This window comes from Pocillopora damicornis, chromosome 7 (genome assembly GCF_964200805.1).
Source record: "Pocillopora damicornis chromosome 7, jaPocDami1.2, whole genome shotgun sequence".
Lineage (NCBI taxonomy): Eukaryota > Metazoa > Cnidaria > Anthozoa > Scleractinia > Pocilloporidae > Pocillopora > Pocillopora damicornis.
The window spans coordinates 7,090,556-7,108,658 of NC_142676.1; the positions used below are offsets into that span (position 1 = coordinate 7,090,556).

The 18,103-nt window shown below is 39.3% G+C and overlaps 1 protein-coding gene across 1 annotated transcript; it reads right to left on the bottom strand.

The window, feature by feature from the left end:
• Nucleotides 1-1,676: 1,676 nt before the first annotated feature.
• LOC113677666 (polycystin-1-like protein 2) lies at nt 1,677-17,045 on the bottom strand. The gene is made up of 18 exons (XM_027194503.2): nt 16,911-17,045; nt 16,497-16,816; nt 14,506-14,647; nt 14,154-14,272; nt 13,619-13,677; nt 12,772-12,908; nt 11,390-12,140; nt 10,355-10,982; nt 9,695-9,835; nt 9,406-9,531; nt 8,889-9,128; nt 8,531-8,773; nt 7,261-8,025; nt 6,615-6,851; nt 5,910-6,259; nt 4,653-5,562; nt 4,280-4,451; nt 1,677-4,019 (listed from the first exon to the last, which is right to left on the bottom strand). The coding sequence occupies exons 1-18, from the start codon at nt 17,002-17,004 to the stop codon at nt 2,176-2,178; spliced, it is 7,278 nt and encodes a 2,425-aa protein (XP_027050304.2). The 5' UTR covers nt 17,005-17,045; the 3' UTR covers nt 1,677-2,175.
• Nucleotides 17,046-18,103: the final 1,058 nt, after the last annotated feature.

The window sequence follows — 18,103 nt, forward strand, 5'->3', positions numbered from 1 at the left end:
GTTCTCTTCGTTTACGGATAAACTACTTTTCAAATGCTACTTTTACCATATGGCTTTTAAAGAAGAAAGTTTAATTGAATAGTGTATCATTCTCACCTTGTTCTTGCGCTTTCAGAAGAGGTCGCAAATTTGCCTTGAAAATTGACTATGTTAGCATCCTGCTTGTATGAGAAGTCGATCTCAGCGCACTTTCAGGCGTAATTTATCTTCACTCAATTGCTAGATTTCTCTTTTACCATATGGTTATTTTTATTTGACATTCTAGAAAGCGTCATAGAAATTTTCAAGGGATTCCAAACTTTGGAAGTAGTCGCAAAACGCGAATTTCGAAAACGTTTGCTAAGCATCGTAGTGTTCTATCCAAATTTGTCCTTTGGAGACCCCCACGAGAATACAAGTGACCTATTTTAAACTTCCCGCGAGAATATCAAGGTATGTTAAGCTCCGCCTCCGCAAACAATCGCGCACACGCCGCCTAATTAGTATTGAAATTGAGGTGGTAACTAGACAATGCTTAAAAAACTATAAAAGCTTTTAAGATATGATCGCTGAGATCGCTGCAGAAATATTCAGCAATCGTTACTATCATATGGAAACCACATTCCTATTATTGTCGCAAGATAGACTCTAGTTCTATCTCGACGATCGTCGCACTCACAAGCCGGTTGTCGGAAGCATCGCTCATATTTTTCTCTACCGATTGAAGCGATTTTAACGAAGTAGATTCTTCATGATACTTTTTTTCTAAATTTTTCTTTTTTCTATTTTCTATTTTCATGATACTAATTTTTATAATTCCGATAACATTTTGACCAACGGGAGTCTGTCAGTCCATATAAGAATTCGCTGCAAACGAATTTGCTAAACGCTTTGTTAAGAGCGTGGCTATTGTTAATTATTGCTATTGTTCACTTTATGTCACCTTGGGATTTACTTTACGCATGCAACCGTTTGATTGACAGCAGCTGAAATCTACAAAGAGACTCATGTATTCCCAAAGCTTTACCTACTGACCAATCACAACCGACTAGTTCAGGATATGCAAATTATTATGCTGCCCGCTGATTAAATGGGCACTGCAAGTACATGTCGCGAAAGACAATAGCATTCTGGGCGATGTAATAAGCTAGAAATGCCCGACTGACTTAACCAAACGAGAGAAGCGTGGTCGGAGCAAGACTGTGCGAGGTCATAAGTCTTTTAGGGTACAGGAAGGCAAAAAAAAATTATAACGATAATAACAGTTATATAAAATGTAAATTAAAGGGCACATACAAAAGGTATATTTAGACTCGGACACTTTAGAATGAAACGACCTTTGAAACCAATTCCCCTTTACCAACGTTTGTAAAAATGTAGTCATCGTCTCCCTTTCCTTTATTTCACATCCTAACGATGTTCGATAACGTTTTTCTCAAAATAGCTCTCCATTGAAATAGGTCTCCATTTCCATAAAAATCGGTATATTTTTCTACCCCATATGCAAGTATACAAGATGTAATAGTGTAGTTTGATCGTTCGGGTGAGTGTAGTCCTGAGAAGGACTGTTGTCGGTAGTGGTGACTGACGTTTCGACAACCTGAGCGGAAGTCATCATCAGAGTCAAGATGATGACTCTGCCCATACACACAAAATGATCACTTTTTGTAATATAGTTTAGTTTATAATAATAGTAATAGTTTATATATATTATATATCGCTGAGTTGTATCAACATGGTATCGTCTACTCGTAGGTATGACCAGACTAAATACAAAACTTCTATTTTTTCACTCCTCTCTTATTAGCAATAGTTCTTTTCAAGGATTCCTTTTTTAACTTATGTATCACGACAGATTTTTGAATGAACTGTTTTAATGTCTTGATCAGGTGTTGAGTGGTTTCAGAACTATTTGGGCCGCAACTGAATCAGCAAATTTTACCCTTGTCGAGTTTTTCCTGGGAATGTAGATGAGAATAAAAGACAAAAGCCGAAAAGTGAATGAAGGTTATAGAAAAAGAAGTCTCCCGACTACGATATTTGCAGGAGCAGATGACCTTCAAGGAAATTTTAAAGGGCTCGGGGAAAATTATACCTCAGCCATCTCCTTGACAATTGTTGTTTTTAAGGGTTCTTTGTTAATGTCTTCATAACTCAGATGTGTCTTTAAATATTAATAACTCTCTGTTTTACTGGTTACTGTACATTTTTTGTCATGTAAATCTCCTGGCGAGTAGGTCTGTGCCGCCGTTTGTAACCACGATGACGATGACCTTTCGGCCGACTTTTCTTAGTTCTCTTTCTCCTTTCTTCCTCTTTTTGCCAGATGTCTTCGAGGTAGCTACCAAGAGAAAAGAAATATGACGAGGTTCGATTGTCACAGTTCAATGATTCTCCTTCCTCATCCAGCCAATGAACAGCTTTTTTCGGGGTTTTTTCGTACAACGATGAATTACTGACAGCCGAAGTGAGTGACGTCACGGATTGGCGCATTTCACGGCCAATCTGAAGAATCGCTTCCTTAAGGTCACTGAGCGATACACTTTCACACATTAAGTCTGACAGGTTCTCCCTGGAACCAGTCTTGACAAGATGATCTGCTTCTCCACCATTCCTATCATCGTCACCTCCAATATCATCCATAGAATCTAGAGAGGCAAGTTTGGCTTCTTCACTCTGAGACTCTTCTGGTCGGCTCTGCAAGGGAGCCTCGTCTTCAGACTGTTTTCTGTCTCCACGAATAAAGCTTATGATTCCGTTAATTGTTTCCTCTATAAGTTCCAAAGTGTCATCTTTTACTCTGTGATATTTGTCCTTCATGTAATCTGCCACGAATGCCCCCAGCTCGGCGTCGGCAAACGTTTCTCCATCATCCATGTTCTTGACCTCGTAGTAAGACTCATTTAGGATGGCAAGAAACATATTTAAGAGAACCATCGCCATGGAAAACAGATATCCGAAGATAAACAACGGAGCAATGAATCTGCTTGTAGATCGTAATTCATCCAAACGCATTTCGCCTCCAAAAAGCAATAGCAACATGGCTCGTAAACAGCTGTAAAATGATCTGTACGCATCGACGTCGGATGAAAATACCAAAAATCCAACTTGAGTGTAAGCTAACAGAATTGTAACGAATACAATCATAAAGGAAAGCACATTGTTGGCTGCCTTCTGCATTGTTCCTAAAACTTGACAAACGTGGCTGTTAAACTTAATCAGCCTTAAGAACTTGATTGTCATTATGAAGATGACGAAAGAAAGTACATACGTTTCCATATCAGACATAAACTCAATCTTGTCAGGGCTTGACGTCTGGAAGGGATTTTCTTGAAGTTTTTTCACGTACTTGCTCGTTTGAGATTCTTTGATGAAGAAGAATACCAATGAGCAGATTGTGCTGGCGATCTGCAAAAGTTCCAACCAGTTCCATACTTGTTTAAAATAAGAGCATTTCTCACGACGCAGTTTTCCAATCTCCGCAAACAAAAAGACGATCAGAATTATCATTAACAGAAGTTGGCAAACTTGAAAGAGCGACCTGGAGTCAGGATTAGACGAGGCATACAGTGATAGAGTCTTAATTGATACCCTGGCACTGGATCCACCTGTCGGGAATCTTTCAAACAGAAGTTTTACAGTAGAAAAGAGTGAGCTGGACGGTTCAAAAATGGTAAATTCAGTGAAAACAGCCATGGTTAGGTCATCAATCCAGTTGTCTTCCTCTAAAACTCTGATAACTTTCAGTGCTGCACGAGAATTATACCCAAGATCCGCTACGTACCCTCCACCGACAAATGTAGCCATTTGGCCCCCAAAGGGTCTTACTTGAAGATCATCAGATTTGAGATACCGCCAAGGCTTAGGACACTGATTTTCGAGTTCGTACTCTGTGTAAAAGGCTGTGGCATTTCTTACAGGGATCCATCCTGGTCTGTTGAATTGGGATACGCTTTCCGTCTCGCTTGTGTAGAAAGGAACGCATCTAACAAACTGACGTGCCAGGGATGGTTCTTTCTTTGCTATGATGCAATTCTTTTCTGTTGAGAAATACAAAATAATGGAGATTAATGAAATGTAAGTAGATGCAGCAATCAGCCTCAGCTGCATGCAGTGCATAGCAAACAGGATAAAGTCTGCACTCTAGCCAATTGTCTACGCCAGTCGGAGCTTATTCCGGTTTCTATAGCATGAAGTGACTAGAAGCACTGTTACTCCCGCTGGCTGACACGCAAGTTCATCTGGGAATAGTTTGATAACTAAGAAAGATAATGAGAAAACTAACCATTGTCCTGCTTACCTGTTTTAATCCTTAACTGTCGCATTCTCGGCATACCGACTAAGTAAGCTGCTCGGTTACTGAGGAATCCTTCCCTGTACTCAAAGCTGCGGCTATTATACCAATCGACTTCATACAAGTTTGGCACGAGAAATTTCTTTGACCATTCCCAGAAAGTTGGGGTGTCTTTGACCTAAAAATCACATGCACAAATGTAATTTTAAATGGGAGAATAGAGCAATATTGAAAGACACCTAATCAATGGCTTCACGAAACGGAGATTACCAAAGCGTATTGCATGAGATATTTGCTGGAAAACCCCATATTTTATCTCAATCTTCTTCACAATATCCTGCCAGAAATTGTTGTTGATAATGATTTTAAAAAATCTTACCTTTATGGCAAATGTTTGAAAAAGGTTGTCCATCGACTGAGTAACCATGAATCGTTCAACACCCCTGTTGCCGTAGCACACCACCATCATAAGAAGTATAAATATTCCAAAAAGAGTAAATTCTACAACCTTGCGACCAATTTGAACGAGACTGCCTCTAAACTTTCGAGCCCTCTCAAGTTCTGACTTATTGGGAGTGATGACCTCTCCAGCCGCGTTCCTTTGAACTTCTGCACCCATTATTTTCTCCTGTTCTGGAGGTTTCTTCACCAAAACAGACAGTATGGATGCAACCAATAGAACTTTGAGTGGCTGCATGACTATGGCATCTTGAAAGAAAGACACCATTACTGACACAAGCCATTCATTGGATGTCTCTGCACCCCACATGAGACTGTAGAATACAATAAACGCAGCTGAAGTCAGGGTTGCCATGGTGCAGATAAACCAGGCAACGTAGACAAACCAATGAGGTAAGCATCCTCTGCGTTTTGCACCATCATCTTCGTCATTGCCTGTTTCCTTCGCTTTTAACTGTCTGAAGATGGTTACAACCAGTACGTTAACAGGGATAGCAACTATACTACTTTGGATGCCGATCTTAATCTGTGTAAGACTCACTTTGAGGGGACCGATCTGCACCGCGTCTCCAGGTGGTGTACCGAAATTGTAAAACATGGCATTGGTAACCATGGCAGCGAATAGAATAGAAATACAGCATGCCAGACGCTGAGCCCGAGTGAATGGATTATGTGGTGGTCGAGTGAAAATTGACAACCAGAGATGCTTGTCTCCAAGGCTTGTGGCTGTTCTCGAGTAGAATAAGTTTTTGAAACCTGAAATCTCGTTCTTCCCAGAGACTTTTAACTCAAGATTCAACTTCCCGTCTTCTTTTTCCACCGCAATCCATCTACAAACAAGAAAAAAGGTATATCGAAATATCCATCTGCATGCTGAATCAACGCCTAATATGTGGATTAAACTTCGTTTTCAGCTATATGAGTAGAAGGTCCTATTAGACAGGTCTGAAGAGTTCGTGCTCGTGCAGTTATTATGCACAACACCATTCTCCTCTCATTTAATTTTCCTCTCATTTTAATTTTTCTTATTTTTTTGAATAGAAGCATGCACCGAGTTAATAAAGTTGTAACCCGTACAGTTTTAACGTACTAATGATTAACACATGCAGCCCGAAAAGAGTAACAAATACTCGGTATTGAACGGACCGAGGTTGAAAGGATCTGAGGAGTGATTTACCTGTTCGCCACGAAATGTGCTTTTTCTCCTGTCGACATGTTCACAATGAGCACTTGCGTCAAGAACCAAGACGGATTATCTCCGCTGTTGTCGTGCCAGATACGGATCTTCTCTAGTGAACCAAGTGCCTCTGGTAGACTTAGAGTGAAATTGTTGATGCTGCCTCTAGAGAAGAAGATCTTCTCCGACTGAGAATCAGTCAGGGTGATATCCTCTGTATTTCCATCGCTGCCATGAATAGCCAAACCCACATTTGCGGTAGTTCCATTAGCTCTCCACATACCAGTCTGTATGGATATAAGGTATTTGTTGTCTCCTTGATTCTCGTTGATGCAAACGTTTGCTATCACCTGAAAAGAATAATGAGATCGAATTATCACTCATTAGTTAGGTCGTAATTCTTAACGATATTTTTTTTCTACCTTTAATTAGGCACAAGTTCTTGTATAGAAGGGAAGACTATTTCTCAGGATGAAAACGCCTCATAAGACGTTAACTTGCACAAATAAAGAGCTATAAAGCCATATTTGTTCTTCGCCGCTCATATTAAATTTCTCTGCTACCATTTCGTTAAAATATGCTAAAATTGTGGCAAAATTTACCCTGAGGAACATGTAACTAACATATATGGAACATGTAACTAAAAATATATACTTCGATGGCAATTTTACCGATGAAGATCAAAACACCAGTTGGTTTTCTTACCCTTAACTCATCGCGCTTGTCTTCTCTCCTGGCCAATATAAGACCGATTACATAGAGTCCAAGAAGGGCACAAACTGTGGATAGCACAACAAAGTTGCCTGTCTCAGCCAAGCTGCCAAATGCTGCAAAAACTTTGTCGAAGTCTATGGGGTTTGGTGCAACAAAGAAATCGCCACCAAATGCAGAGAGATGAGTACATAGGCAGTGTAGCTGTTTCGAGTTTGACTTCGGTCCAACCTGTATGGAATAAGATATCCAAACAGAGACACAATGCGTCAGCGAGGAAACAGAACGAAAGTTAAGTAACAGATGACGACTGTGTATGTCATTCATTTTGCCTTTGGGTAAAATCGATATCAGGAAGTGGCTACTCGACATTTCACCAAATGTAATCACCATAGTAATCCATAGCACGACTCCATTTGATAAATTTTAAAGATTTGAAATGATTAATAAAAGAACTGCAAATGAAATGAAAAATGCATGCAGTCTTGAAGGTGATGCTGACCATCGGTTATTATTACAACAAAACGTACTACATGAGCGCACATGACTGTTATTAACCTAACACCTCCACAGAATGAGTGGGAAAAAGTTATTATACAGTTTTTTCAGAGCAACAGCAGTTGTCAGCTTACAAACGCACCTTGCATCCTTCTCCCGTCCATTTCTCTTTCGTTTCTGACCAGTACAGGCAACCGCTTACAGAGATACTTAACGAGTAATTTACATCCGTAGAAGAGTCGTACTTTGGGACTATAATCATAGGTGTCGGGGGAGGTGTGGTAGGAGGGTCTTTGACATCTACGCATGACCTTTTCATACGTCCATGGATGAGACCACATGATCTTCTTTTTCGCTTAGAAGTGATGTTTGATTGGGCTTCACCATCTCTTTTTATATATCGAATGCCAAGAAAGTGAGGGCCAGTGTGACCAGATATTAAACTCGAAAATGTGAAAGTGTAAGGATCCGAGGAACAATTTAGCATGTCCGAAGATTTACCACTGTAGTTAGTACAGGAAGACCAATTTGGGATAGTGGTGTTAAAAATATTGCGACGAGGTGTTGGTTTCGTTCTGTAGTTGACGAAGACATCCACCCGTCTCCCTTTCTCGGGCTTTATTTGTATCGTTACTTGCACTTCGTGAGATGAAACCAAAAACCTGTGGTAGCGAAGATTTGACGTTCCATTACTTGGTTTAAAAAACAAGCTTTCGGCTGAGCTGTTGTCTTTATCGGAAGGACCTTCCTGGCTCGCTATGGGAATAAATAGCTCAACTGGTTCCTGAAGCCCTGAGATGTTTAACGCATCACCTCCTTTAGACTTGAGTTTGAAGTCAATAACTGAAGACTTAACCGTTTTTGCGCTCATATCCCATGTGAAGGGGTTATCCTTAAATGCCAACATCTAGTTCAGAGAAAAAACATGTAAAAGTTGCACATTACAAAACTTGCGACACGTGCACGTGTTTCATATCCATGCATCACAAGGTCCAATGCTTCCTGTTGGTGAATCTACAGACCTGATTTGAGTTTGTATCCAGGAAGAAATGATCCAACTTAGTTTAAGATCGAAAGGAAAAGCCAAGTTTTCGTTGATGAGACTTTTTCTAATTCCTTTTTTCGGAGAGAACACCCCTAGGCCAATTTTATTTGAGGTTGCAATACGACAGCGCTTCTTTTACGTCTATTATTTTCTGGATCCGAGCAAGGAAATGACCAGCACTAAAAAGAGGTACATGATTTGTTTAAAGTTAATTTTTCCGACAGCCATCTTTGATCTTTCCTTCAGTCAAACTAGATACTAGGACAAACAAGATTGTTCTTTTGTTGATCATCTATGTATCCTGAGATGACTTGTAAGCAGACTTGCGTTACAAATGCAGTGCCGAAAGGTGCATAATAATTCATACCTGTGAATCAACGGCGTCAGGCCCATTGTTACCAAAAAGAGAGTCTGCTGAGGGTAAAGCCACACCATTGGAGCCCTCGCCAAGCTTCTTGCCTCCCATATCGGAGCTTCTTTGACGATCTAGCACAACTCCCATGGACTTGGTCTTGAACACAGTGGGCTTTTCCCCCACAGCTTTTGTGGAAAGCAGGCTATCTCCCACTTGTGACACCAGATTTAAAGCATTTTGGGCCCTTTGCTTGCTCTGTATCACGAAAAACAAAAAACGTTGTGGTGGGGTACATTCTGTTATACTACAGTAGGATCAGTGCGTAGTCCTCAAGGCAAAGTACGTGGTCAGAGGAAGATGAAAGATTTACCTTTTCCTTCATTTCATCCGAGTCAACCTGGCCTTTGTCAGAATCTGTGTCTTCTTCATCTTCTCCTTCAGCATCATCACTCTCGGCCCCAGCCTCACCAGAGGCTACTCCAAGCACGTTTCCAATTCCACTAAAGAGACTGGTGCCTAAACTCTGTACCAATTCCGTGTCCATCGAACCATTTGACATTTGAGACGAAAGGAAGTCCACGGTGCTACCAAGCAAGTTCAAAGCCTTTTCCTATAAGTAAAATGATATTTTATGTTTCAAAAATTGTCCAGGGCATTAAATGCAAGAAGAAAATGCATGACAGGAAGAATTCGCTAAAGGTTGATTCGAAGAAATGTTGGGAAAGTCTTACATGCCAATTAATCTAGCAGTCTACGTCTGGCACCTATCCAAAGCAGGCTGGGGAAGTAGAATGATCTACCTTTTGTACATAGACAGCCTGAATTAGTATAAATATCTCAGAGCAGCTGCATAACAAATTTGTTAGCAGATACATTGTAGTTTTTACCTGAGAATCCCCTGATATTCCATCGTCATTATCTGTGGCCATAGCGAGAACTCCTACCACCATCGTCGCCTGCTCTACACTACCGACTTTGATATTTTCCATTTTGTCGATCAATGAGCTTTTGTACTATAGAACAAGGACTAAAGTAAGTAAAAATGGTACGTATGTAATATATATTTGAGAAAAGTACAGGAAAGTTTGGGATTGTTTGCTGCTATAGAATCATGCAATGGATTACTAGTAAGAAGCATCCTACTCATGTTAGTTTTCCACAATTCAATAAACTTACCGATTGAGCACCATCTGAATCACCAGCCGCAGAAAGCAGGGCAAAAGCCATCTGCATAGCTCTATCAATATCTCCGCTTGAAAATAGGTTATCCAGTTGACCTTGGGACTCCATCATATTTGAATGTTTAGGAGGTGTAACCTGAAGGAGAAAGATAAGCAACACCAACAGTTTTTTTTTTTGAGAAGATTTTCACCAAAATAGTCGGTAATTTGTGAAATGGTGTTTCATCATATATCAGCATAGAAGAACGCAACTATTCGATGCCTCATAGTCTGAATAAGAGAGTGGTTAAATTGCCTCATAAACTAATTTTTAGAGTCCTGGATTTTTCTGTTTCCTTTGAGATGGGGTTCACAGAACCTATTTTAGAGATGTTCGTCGACTGATTTAGTTGAACATGAAGATTGTTTCTGTTTGGTCTTAGAGAAGCTATGACAACCTTTTACGTTGGGAAGTTACCAAAGCGTTTTAATCTGTCATTGACAATCCGTTTGATATTAATACGGGTCAAAAACGAAGGAAAAAAGGTAGCAGAATCAATATCAAGTTACTTTTTCCGATCGTGAGGAAAAAGACAGATCCAAGTTTCTAGATGACACCTTTATGATAAGGATGCTATAAAATCGTTATTGTGAAATGCAACGAAGGATAATTTACCTGAACAGCTAAATACACAACGGAATAGTCACCGAGTGAATCTAAAATTTCCAACCGCAGGTCAAGGGAATAGTTTGTCAGTTTGTCTCCCATTGGTAGCTCCGTTGTCACGTTTGGTTGCCATCCTGTGTGAAAAGCTACAACGCCAAACTGAGTTTTGTAAGCAAATTGATAAGTGAGAGGCAAGTCAGAATCTGTCCAGTTGGCACATTCCACATGAAACTTTGTTGTGATTGCTTCTCCACTCGTAGGATCCACGAAACATCCAGTGTTGTCGCTTTGAGAATATGGTGGGACATTTGTATGAAAAACGTAACTATTTTCTGCGTAATTACCATCGTCCAACCAGGCAACCATGAGTAGTTTGTAAGTTTGGTTGGACAGCAGGGCACTTTTTCGGTAAAGTGCGTCTCCTTTTTCTATGATCAGACTTGGACCCGTCAAGGATGTCAGAGATATGTTTGCCAAGTTTCCCATCGCTCTCCACGATTCATTGGAGCTCTTGTTAGATTTGACGAAAAGAGACCATTGGTGGTGTCTGATAAAGGGACAAGACATCCCCGAGCAATGAGCTTCTAATGCAAATCTCTTCCTTGTGCTGACCTTCTCTTCACAGTTTGCAACACATCTAGTTGAAGATGACAGAAATGTTAGCTGACTCACTTGAGCTACTGGCATGGAAAGGTTTTTAGGGTATCTTTCATTATGAGCTAATCAGATGTGCAGCTCCATATTTAATAAAGGACGGAGCAAAGTTCTTTGAAAAGTGACCTATGTTTAGTTTGAATAAACTTCCATGAACTACCGTACGCTTTTTATATTTCTGGAGAATTTGGCTTTCACTTTTCTAGCTCGCTATTTCTAATCTGCGTTAAACTCCTTAATTTTATTTGCTGCTCCGCTATCTGAGTTTACTACTGTTTGAGGGGAATGTTCAGATTTAGGGTTTAATTTTCATGGTCTCATAAAAAGCGCATGCAACACAGACAAGGTAGAGGACATAATTAGATATGCTTGGAATGAGGCCACTCTCACCTGATTGCAAATGATAAGTTTGTGTCCACGAAGATTGTGTGAGATATTACGACAGATCTCTTTCCTTGCGTTACAAGTACTTGAAAAACATACGCTCGCTTAGCCACCATGAAGTCTGGATTTATTAACACACTTTGTGTGTTTGTAGAATGCGAAATTCCAGGATCATAAGCAAAGCATCCTTTAGCACTCGTGTAGTTGAAAAAACGAGACTCATAACCAGCCACAAAGGTTGCGTTAGACGTAGTTTCGTTGCGCTCTCTACAACTCCATAGATACTCCAAGTTAGGTGCCTCAATACCAAATGAGGTGCCCAGTACACCAGTAGTTACTACACTTAGCTCAATAGGACCACCGCCCTTAAAGGCCGTGTTTGGGCCGGAAACAAATGCTCTCAATTGAGGCAGAATTCTTATAAAACCAAACGTGTAAGAGATGGCTCCAATTATTGCTTTCGGTTTTGCAGACACACGAACATAGGTAAATCCCACGGGCAGGTCAGGAGTCACTGTTATGTTAGCTGCATTGTCAACGAGGCTGACGAAAGGAGAAAATTGTCCGGTATTTTCATCCACTGTGGAAAGTTCCCATTCGAAGTTTAACTGTGTATACATTGCCATGGTCGAATTTGATTCAGATGACGACAAAATTGCATGAATTCTGTATGAATGGCCTGGAAGTATTTCTTTTGCTCCCTCTAAGGTTGTGCTCAGGTTCAGGGAAATATTTACAAGAAGTTTTGTTTGGTCGGCTGTAATAAAAAAGAAAACAAGCTAAACATTAGTATGCGATATGTAAGGAAAACGTCTTTGGACAAAAAGAAAACTGCTAGTCTTGGTTGTGGAGTGGGGTTTGGGTGGTCCAAGTGAAAAGTGGGAACTAAAGTGTACATATGTCTAACAAGTAAGTGACGCCCACACGCGAGTGTGGGCGTCTGAGATAATTTGTGCTACCGAACGATTTTTTTTATAGTGGCACAAGTACGTTGTGGTTCTACATCCTCTTAATCCAGTTCAAATTTGCATCTGGTGTGCTGTCTTGTGTGTAGGGAGGGAGAAGAGAGAACCTTGGCAAAAACAGTCAGAGTGTGAGAATCGATAACAATAAACTCAACCCACTTGAGACACTAGGGGCTCGTTTCTCGAAGTCCCTGTTATTACTAATCCCGACAGGCTAATTTTTGTCGATTACGCGGTTCCATTCACGATCGGGATATCGATAGCATTAATATTCAAATATCAATGATATCAGGAAATGACTCGACCTTGAATTTTTAAGAATTTGCTACGCTCTATTGAGACAAATCTGGAAGAAGGCAACTCTTTCAATCAGTAACCTAGTACTTTTGCTGTCAAGTGAGAGACATTTATATATAATCCTACCTGTGTATTGGAGTTCCACGTAATCAATCTCTTCTTTTAGTTGTGCTATAATATGCGATTGGCCGGCTCGAAGGCATTCGATTTTTACCTCCGCTGTCATCACTGTGCCTTCTCCCTTCCTGGGAGACTCTCGTGGGCTAAAATGAAGAAATCAAGAAGATATGTGACAGTGTTCCCCGAAAAAGGAGGTTAAATGCTGAGTCATTTGGAAGTAAGGAAAAGGGAATTTGACGGGAAAGAACACTAGCTGTCTAGGAATGAAGTAAATGAAAAAAAAAATTCAAAACTGCAGACGCTCAAGCAGGTAACGAAAGCCATTTTTTTCATTGTTCCTAAGTTGTCACAGATGCACAACATTTGCCTTCCATCTCCACTCAGGACGCTGTTGATAAGGGTGATCCTAACAGTATGGAGACGCTTGTTATGAATGGTAATGGCTTATTGCTTAGGTCATTGACGAGTTCTCTTAGCCCTTGCACTCTCAAAGGTGACCGTAAAAGTACATTTTCCACGATATCAATGCAACATGATCATGAAGAAGAAATTTTTTGGAACCTTTTTTGGTCACCCTTGGGAGTGCATGGACCAAGAGAGCTCGTTGATGACCCAAGTAAAACATCACATGGAGGATATTTTTGGATTTTAAAAAAATTACAGAAACCAAAATTAGAAACAATGTTTGGCTGATAGAGTGGAGAGACGATTTTTAGATCCCAGCCATATAATATTCGGAAGAGTATCGTACTCGAACTTCGGGAGAGCGGAACCGGCAAACAACTAGGCAGAATCGCAGTGCTGATACAAAGGTTAAAGTTTCTTATTCAAATTCATTTCTTACTCAACGTACCTGAAGTGTAGAGCTTGGACACTTAAAAACCCCGGGGTATGGCTTAGTAGATCCCTCACCTAGTGTGTAGAAAAAGAGAAACAAAACTTGTCGCTACTTTGAAGCCAAAAGACTTTTAGAATATTTATACTACACCTTTGTAGTGAGAACAATTTGGTTCCATATGCGGACAAGACGACCTTACGGTCGATACATTGATGTCAAAATGCGTCGTGATTAGTTTTTTTTCCTTTTCCAGTTGCTGGTTGCTGTCCCTTCCATATTCCTGTACAATAACCGGAACATAACTGGTTTCTCTTTGAAATGTTTCCACTGAATCGCTCAGCCTCCATTAGACTGTTTGGAGTGAGTGCTTACACAATATTAAACCATGTAACAAATCGCTCAGTCCTACAGTAATAACAACTACCTCAAGCAATCAATGAGAATTAATATTAATGATACGTAATTGGCGCAATGAAAAGGAAAAACAAGTGGCCCAGCCATTGTTGGTTCAGTCCTCCAATTTATAAGCTTTATGTTTTTGTCTCTTTACCTGATCTTCCACATCTCCAAACATTTGAGCCAAATCATTGCCGTCAATCATTCTTGAAGCCAGGGAATCCACTGTATATGGCGTCTTACTCAACATCAACAAGGCCACAAGATAATAATCTGAGATATGAAAATGGAAGCACATTTAAGATAAACTGAAGCATTACTCGTGCACCAAAGAATTTGCAAAACTGATACTGATATGCAAAATGCAATGTGCAATGTGTAAAAAGTGATTTGCTGCTTGCAATGGATGATATCAGATGCTTACAAGTACATTTAATTTGATTACTTGTGACAATTGTTTGGGAAATATTAATCTTTTGGCCCTGAACAGTAAGAGGAAAACTGACCTGATTTGCAGCCATACAGCTCCAGTCGAAGGCCGACATTATCTTTGAAACCCATCGGCATCAGCGTGACTCCATTTGCTTTTACTGGAAGGATCATGCGATTTAACCTTATGGTGTTACTGTCGTTGTTTCCAACAAAAAACTGACAATAAAGGGACATAAAGGTCATCAGTATATACCACTTGAGTTAATAGTGCTTTTCGCGCGCGCTAATTGGCTAGTTTGGAAGTAAATAGCGAGTAGTATTCACATTTGGGCAGCCAATGAGATAAAGTCACGCGTCAAGAGTTTAATTTCCAACCATTTTTTGGAATATTGTAAGAAATAAAGTAATTTTTTTGGTATCTGTGTGGTATATACTAATTAACAATTATTGCATTGCCTAAGTATATCTCAACTGGCAATGATATTTTGATTTTCTGTATCGTATCCTTGCAATCACTGACTGGCATTTTGACAACAGGAGTGGAATTTATGATCAAAATCAAATGAAGAGTTGTTTGTCAGTCGAGTATTACGCTTCTAGTTCGTGCAAACGAATCAGCCATTTTTGCTGTGATGCTGCTGGCTGCAAGGCACAGGACCTGAAACTGGTAATGCTCAGGTTGTCGAAACTTCCATCTTTGTCATCTCAAACAGAATTTTTCAGAACTTCTCTCATACTGACGATCAGACAACATAATCAGCCCTTATTCCTTGGTTTGAACCATTTTGATTTATTGAGGCAACTATCTTGTTTTTTTCCAGCTTCACTGGTTCGCAACCTTCGTAATTCACCTTAAATAGTTTTCTTTTGTCTGAACAGGGTTGCTTAAATAATTAATCTGGTAGGGTTAAATAACCCCAGAGGCATTTTGAGACTAAAGCAATATCATGAAAAAGAATCTGGCAGTCCAGTGGTAGTACCATACCTAGCTAAACAGAGATAACAGTCACAACGAATAAAAATATTTGAAGCACACGCAGTTGAAGACAATAAACACCTAAAAACCGCAATTTTTATAACAATGAGAAAATTAAAAACATTCATGGAAGCAGTGTGCGGAAAACAATAAGCCTTCTGGTGAGAGTTTTACCATAAAACTGATACTGTGAATAGTTGAAGCAGAAAACGAACTTAGGAGAATTTTATGAAAGCAGAAGAAGAGTTAATACGCTAACCAATTTATCAAAGTATAATAAATCTTTTCAAACCACAACACCAGGTTCTCGAGTCCTACTGCGAGTTTCGAACAAACATTCGTGACATTTAGCGAAATTTATTTCTTTTCTTAGATTTAGAAGCGTTGTTGTTTAAAATCACGGAATTTCATCATAAACGATTGTTTATCTTAACGCCCTATATCGATGGAAATATTCCATTTTCTCTGTTTAATAGAAGTGTGGAACAAACGTACTGACATAAGTTGTTTTGTTGCGGTGGTTTTACAAAGTTGCCGATTACGGTGACAGAATATAAATTTCAAGGTATCTGTAGCAAATTAAATTGTTTTGGGCAATTCAATAAAATCAACAGCCTGGACTTGTCCAGAACTATTTTGAAGTTTTAAGCTGATGCATACTATTAGTGAAACGAAAAAAAAATGCTTGTCAAAAGAATGGTCATCGATTGAAAGAATTTTTTTTTCATAAAATTACTAAATTGGATCAGTTGGATTACTCGGATCAGTTGCTGCAATTTTAGTCTCTAAGTTGGCAAATAATGTGACATACAAAATCAGGAACTGGATACGGTAGTTTTCTTTTTAATTCATAGAACGTACGATCCTAGACTTCGTTCAGAAATCTGTTTCTTATGTTTTGACATTTTAATGTTTCAAAGTTATTAACTTCATCTCTAATTTTGTGTCAGATTATCCAAGCTTCTAAAAATGGATAGTCTTTAAAGTTTTCCAAACGTCGCTCAACAAAATTTGAATTTTTAAATCGTATCTCTTTTGCAAATAAGACACGATTCAATTTTGAGGAAAAGTGTATCTGCTTCCTCTTACCTGTGTTTCTCCATTAGTATCCTTAAAATTTACATAATCTGAGCCCTGGCTATACAGCAAAATATAGGCAGTAACCCATTCCTTAACTTCTGGATTGCCGTAACCTTGTGTTGCAATCGCTGTAACAACCACAGTATGCCCAAGGTCTACTTTCAACCAACTTTCACCGGCGTTTTCTGGTGCAGAACGATATCCTGTTCTATTGAGCCTCGCTCTGTGAGCACCGAAAGTCGTGAAATCGTTATCAAAAGCTGATGGAGCCGTAAATTGATTATCTTTGATTCTGCCATCGGAGATTCCCAACGGGTGAAGACATCCATCTGCCGATCATAACCAAACACTTGTTATCATACTTTGAAACTCGCCCAAAATGTTTCTCTTTAGATTTCAATTCAGAAAATAATCAATTATAACCTGAAACATCGTAGGCTTTCGTTGTTTCCTCCGAACAATGGCTGAGAAGGAAAAGATTTAAAAGACACAAGGTGAATATTTCTAACGCAGGCATCTTTTTTCGTTCGTATGTTAATGACTCGAGGAGTTAAACATGAATAATATAAGTATGAAACATCCACAGACCAGCTGGGACCCAAAATGGAATTGTTGATTTTTCTTGTTTTGACAAGTTTTGAATTGTTTTGTTTTCGATGGTCAATCTAATTTTGACGTCAATACGCGGGATTAATCATGGCGAACATTCAGAATGATTTTGTTGTATTATTTTTATTGTTTTTTTGGTGTTTGATATTTTCCAGAATGTTCTCAATATTTTTGTCACATATTTTAGCGAGGTCTCGCGCACATTGAGTACCACAATGAGATGAATAAAAAATGGTTTTACTAATTTTAGATTTACTGCTTTGACTACGTTCCACCAAAGTGTAAACGAATCAGTGCCTATTCAAACGACGAAAGAAAAGCAAAACGGCATTTTTAAGTGTAGCGATATTTAGTAAGCTACCTTCACCGATTTTCTTTAGTATCTTTCCATATACAACATGAAAGCGGCATAACTGAGATAGCAGTGTCTCATATTTTTTTGTCTCCTCTTTGTGTTTTAACAACGGAAGACCTGCTGGTATGTCTGTTTAAAAGACAAGCCCTTGTGTAGACATTACATCGAACATCGCAAAGCCAGGTAAAGAAAAGAGATCCCTTTTCACCGATTTTCATTAGTATCTTGCCATAAACAAGATTAATATGAAAGCAGCCATATGTGATAGCAATGTCAAAAATTTTCCTCTTCTTTGTGTTTAACAACTGAGGACATTTTGCTATGTCTAGGTAAAACACCTCAAGGAAGGACAAAAAACGTGATCCATTCCAAAAGAAACAAGGTCCGCCACGTGCATATGTGACATGTGACATTTGAACATGGACCTAAACTGGTGAGGTGTAAATGTGGTTGTGGTGATTCTAAGTTGCAAAAACAAATTTAGATCTGATGGTGCAGATTCCTTTAATGTAACCCTTCTGCTGGACAAGTTATTTTTACCTGTGGTGTGATATGGCTTAAAGCAAAGATTTGAAGACAGATGAGCATTGACTGTCTACCAAGCAAATCTGTACAACGATTTCGAATCCCGCTTTATTAATAAAACATGGCC

Excerpts from the sequence above, each read along its gene's own strand:
- LOC113677666 (XM_027194503.2), bottom strand. The coding sequence starts at position 17,004 with ATGCCTGCGTTAGAAATATTCACCTTGTGTCTTTTAAATCTTTTCCTT. Across the intron at positions 12,909-13,618 it reads GTCCAAGCTCTACACTTCAG|CCCACGAGAGTCTCCCAGGA; the intron begins GTACGTTGAGTA and ends TCTTCATTTTAG. Across the intron at positions 8,774-8,888 it reads CGGATGAAATGAAGGAAAAG|AGCAAGCAAAGGGCCCAAAA; the intron begins GTAAATCTTTCA and ends TTCGTGATACAG.